General features: G+C 40.2%; 1 protein-coding gene across 1 annotated transcript in view; it reads right to left on the bottom strand.

Annotated features, from left to right (window-relative positions):
- SPAG6 (sperm associated antigen 6) overlaps positions 1 to 2,704 on the bottom strand; it is a 20,003-nt gene extending 17,299 nt beyond the window's left edge. The window contains exon 1 of the mRNA XM_010015710.1: positions 2,495 to 2,704. Within this exon, the coding sequence (XP_010014012.1) occupies positions 2,495 to 2,582 (88 nt within the window). The 5' untranslated portion in view covers positions 2,583 to 2,704. The remainder of the gene's footprint in view (positions 1 to 2,494) is intronic.
- Between the last annotated feature and the right edge of the window lie 1,199 nt (positions 2,705 to 3,903).

Raw genomic sequence — 3,903 nt, 5'->3', positions numbered from 1 at the left:
GGGGGGTGGGGAGAAGTATTTATTTCTTAAAAATTAAATATTTTCATAGGAACACACACCATAGTTCCAAGAGTAGCTTTACCAGGTCATTCCTGATTAAAAGCAGAGAGACTCTCCCATTGCAAACAGTGCCCACCAAATGCTGGGAGCCTTTGCTTACATTCAGGGAGGCAGAGGTTCACAATCTGCCTAAAACAGATGAACACTTTAATCTATCTCTTACATACATCCCAGAGGCCCTAAGCATTGAACTTTGCTTGCTGGAGCAAATGAAGCCTCCCTAACACCCAGTCTTTTCAGGAGAGAAAAATAAAATGTTGTCTTAATGTTGTCCCAGCTTGGAACTGAAACAAGTTTTGAAACTGAAAAACCATTTGTAGGTGGGGAAAACGATTTCACACCCAACTCTAAAAATAGAGTTTAAGCTGCAATATGTGTCCACAGACAGTCAATGACAGAAAATCGTAACTGCTAAATTTTGCCAACACAAGCATGTGAATCTAATCCAGAGCTTCTTGAACAGTAAACACCAGATGTTGATAAGAACAGGTCCATCTATCTTTGTATCCCATCTACAACAATATCCTGTTGCAAAGACATGGTGGTAGAAGTATAAGAAATGTACTATGCATGGAGTGATCTTTCTTTAGTATAACTAACTCCTTCATTTTCAGAAATCATTTTAGAGACCTCCTCTGTTACAGAGGAAGGTAAATCCCCCAGATCGGCTGTAGCTGGACAGAGGAAGAACATTTTTTGGGGGGTTGTTTTTTGTTGGTTTTGGGTGTTGGGTTTTTGTTTTTTGTTGTTGTTGTTGTTTTGGGGGCGTTTGGGTGGGGTTTGGGGTTTTTTTGTAAGGAGCAGGGTTGTGGTTTTTTGTTGGGTTTTTGGTTTAGGTGTGGGGTTTTTTTTGGGGGGGGGGAGGTGTTGTTTGAGTTTTTTTTCCTGTGCAGGTAGTTGGTTGGTTGTTTCTAACTGATTACACCTAGTGGCATACCTATGTCCCGATGCTTACAGCTTGGTAGCACTCACAATTTCAACCCGATTTCTGAAAATGCTAATATTATTGCTAGCATAAATTGACATGAGACATGCACCCATTCACCATCAGTGAATCATAACCATGGAATTAAAATTTGTACAAGGAGCTTGTTGTCTTCAGTACCCCCACATCACCTCCCTCTTTGCAGACAAGGCCATCACAAGTGAACTGGGTCACCCTAAAGATCAGCCAGCATTCATGCAGTGAATAGCATGAAGGGCAATTGAAGTGAGTCAATATTGATTTATTGACATAACAAAACTACAGAAACGTTTATGTTAAGAGTAACATAGAGACACACACTACACACATTTATACAAACGAACACTTTCAAATGACACTTAAACAAATATCTTTCAGATGGAAGCAACAATTATTTTCCACCAGGAGTGAGATTCAGACCCAGTGACCAAAAGATAAAAGACCTTTACCACAGAGGTGCCCAAGCATGAATTTGTTCCCCAGAAAAAGCAGTCTGTTAAGGAAGGTGCTGACAACTTTGCAGTCAGTTCCAGTAAGTAAACTCTCTCTCTAAGTGGGAAGGGGAAATCCCCCATGCCTTCCACAGTCCAACACTCCATATCAATTGAATAAAAGAGACGAAAATGACTTCCAAATTCAGTCTACGTACATTTTAGAGCCAAACCCAAACATAAATGCATGAGTTAGTTATGATCCTAGAGTAAGTTTAACTTTAAACAATATGAATACAAGCCATTTCTCCCACCCTTTCCAGACAGCAGTTTCTTCCCTCAGTTATTTGATTCATAGTTCTAACTTTTACTTGAACTATATAAATAGCTGGTAAAAGAATTATCAACCTCGTGGATCAGCTTTTAAATAGGAACATGACACTGCCAGTGAGTTATACAACTGCTTGTGAGACAGCAGTGAACTTCTCAATATCAGATTCCTAGGATCTATTCCTGACTCTCAGAGATGAAGAGTGTGGTCTACTGGCTAATGATAATATAGACAGTGCAATGAATCTGGCACATTTATCCTGCAGGCACTGCTGTAAGCTGAAAGAAACTTGATTCTTCTTAGGCTTCTCCATTTTACCATGTTTATAAACTAAGAACTAATGTTAAGAGTAAGGAACTCTGTTCCACAGCAACAGTTTCACAATACATAAAGATTCTGAAATTTCTTCATGAAAGAGAATAAAGCCAAGCATCATTTCCTGACCAAAGACCCAGTGCATCTCTTCTCAGGGCACCTCTCACAACCAGGCACTGCTGGTGTCAGATATGACAGTTCCCCACAGAAGATACAGCACTGGTGGATTGGTATAGTTAAAGTACATTTCTGTTCCAAATTTAGAATTTTTTAACAGTAGAGAAGAAAAAAAAAAAAACCATCTTGTTTTATGTATGAACATTACAATAATGCAATTTATTATAACCCTCACATAGCATTAAGCTGAAAGACAACACATGTGAAACCCGTTACCTGAATTGTGTCGGGCAATATACCCAAGTGCCCAAGATGCAGCTTCTTTGACTCCAGGGTCAAAATCTTCCAAGCAAATCACAAGCATTTCCAATGCTCCACACTGAACTACTGACTGAGCTAGCTGTGGAGAATGTTTACCAACTGCTCTTAGCACAAAGGCAGCTGCTTTCTTGTAGAAACGCTATACAAATCAGAAAAAAGAAAAAATGAAAGCTCTCACTAAGTAGTTCAAAGCATAATACAGTACAGACATGCATAAATTAGACTTTTTTAGTAGTAGCAATATCTTATATAGATCCCAATCAGGACCACCAGACATCACACAAACAATGAACTTAGAGTCCTTCTTTGACACAGCTCATGATCTAAAATCTGCAGTAAGTGCATAAACAAACAGAAAAAATGAGAGGGCTAAGAGGATATGGGGAAAAGATAATAGTCCAGATAAGTCTGTTTGTTTAAGTCAGTAGTGAATGATAAGAGCTGCAAAAACAATAGCTCTTAACATATATAACCAGATTACACAGGTTATGCAGGGCAAGCTTCTAAAATAATTCTACTCATCTGTGACATTTGCAAGGTTTCACAATTTCTAATGTATATACCCTCACAACATCTCTCTGAGAAAACACTGTTTACATTTATAGTCAGGAAACTGAGACACAAAGAATTAGATCCAACAAAAGGGTTTAGGGTCTGAATCCTGCAATGCTAAATACTGCCTAAGCCCACAGCTATAATCCTGCAAACCCATCCTACCGAACACCCAACACTGGATGACCCTTGGTTTTGACCAGAGAGCCTATAATTTTACTCCTGCATGTGCCCAGAAACAGCTCACTTGCAACAGGACTAAGCACCTTGGCACGTCTGTCATAAGTTCAAGCAAAATCCAAGCACTTGTCTCACTTCTACCCATCTCCCTCAGTGCTGGACCAAATGTGTTTGAGCATATAAATAACTATACGATGTGTACTATGCTGCACACATGATGGGGTTCCATGTAGTTTCTGCTAAAAGCCCAGTTAAAAGTCTTCCCCCAAAAAATCACATTTCGGTCTTCTGCAGTTTCGTTACTATCACTGGGATGTGGAAGCTGAAGATTAAATTTATTCTCATCTTACAGTTTCAAAATCCAGAGCCCAATTAAAGTACTCTGGCCAGAAACAACCATGTTGTGAGACAGTTCACCTACCTCATGAGGCCACTGCACGACATTGAGTGCAAGACTGACTGGGATGCAAGTAATCTGCTGCTATGCCCGTGTGCCCAGAGTATGCTCTCCAGCCTGGCAGTTGACAGATCACTCCTGTGGAAAAGCTGCAGAGGGCTCACTCTCCGTGTGCCAGCTGGCTTTAATCTCATGCCAAGGTGCTCAATTCTCCCCAGCTCTAGCACAGGGAGCC

This window comes from Nestor notabilis, unplaced genomic scaffold (assembly GCF_000696875.1).
Source record: "Nestor notabilis isolate BGI_N333 unplaced genomic scaffold, ASM69687v1 scaffold30385, whole genome shotgun sequence".
In the NCBI taxonomy this organism is placed as follows: domain Eukaryota; kingdom Metazoa; phylum Chordata; class Aves; order Psittaciformes; family Psittacidae; genus Nestor; species Nestor notabilis.
Note: the sequence above shows the minus strand (reverse complement) of the source record. Positions and strands in the feature narration are given on the sequence as shown.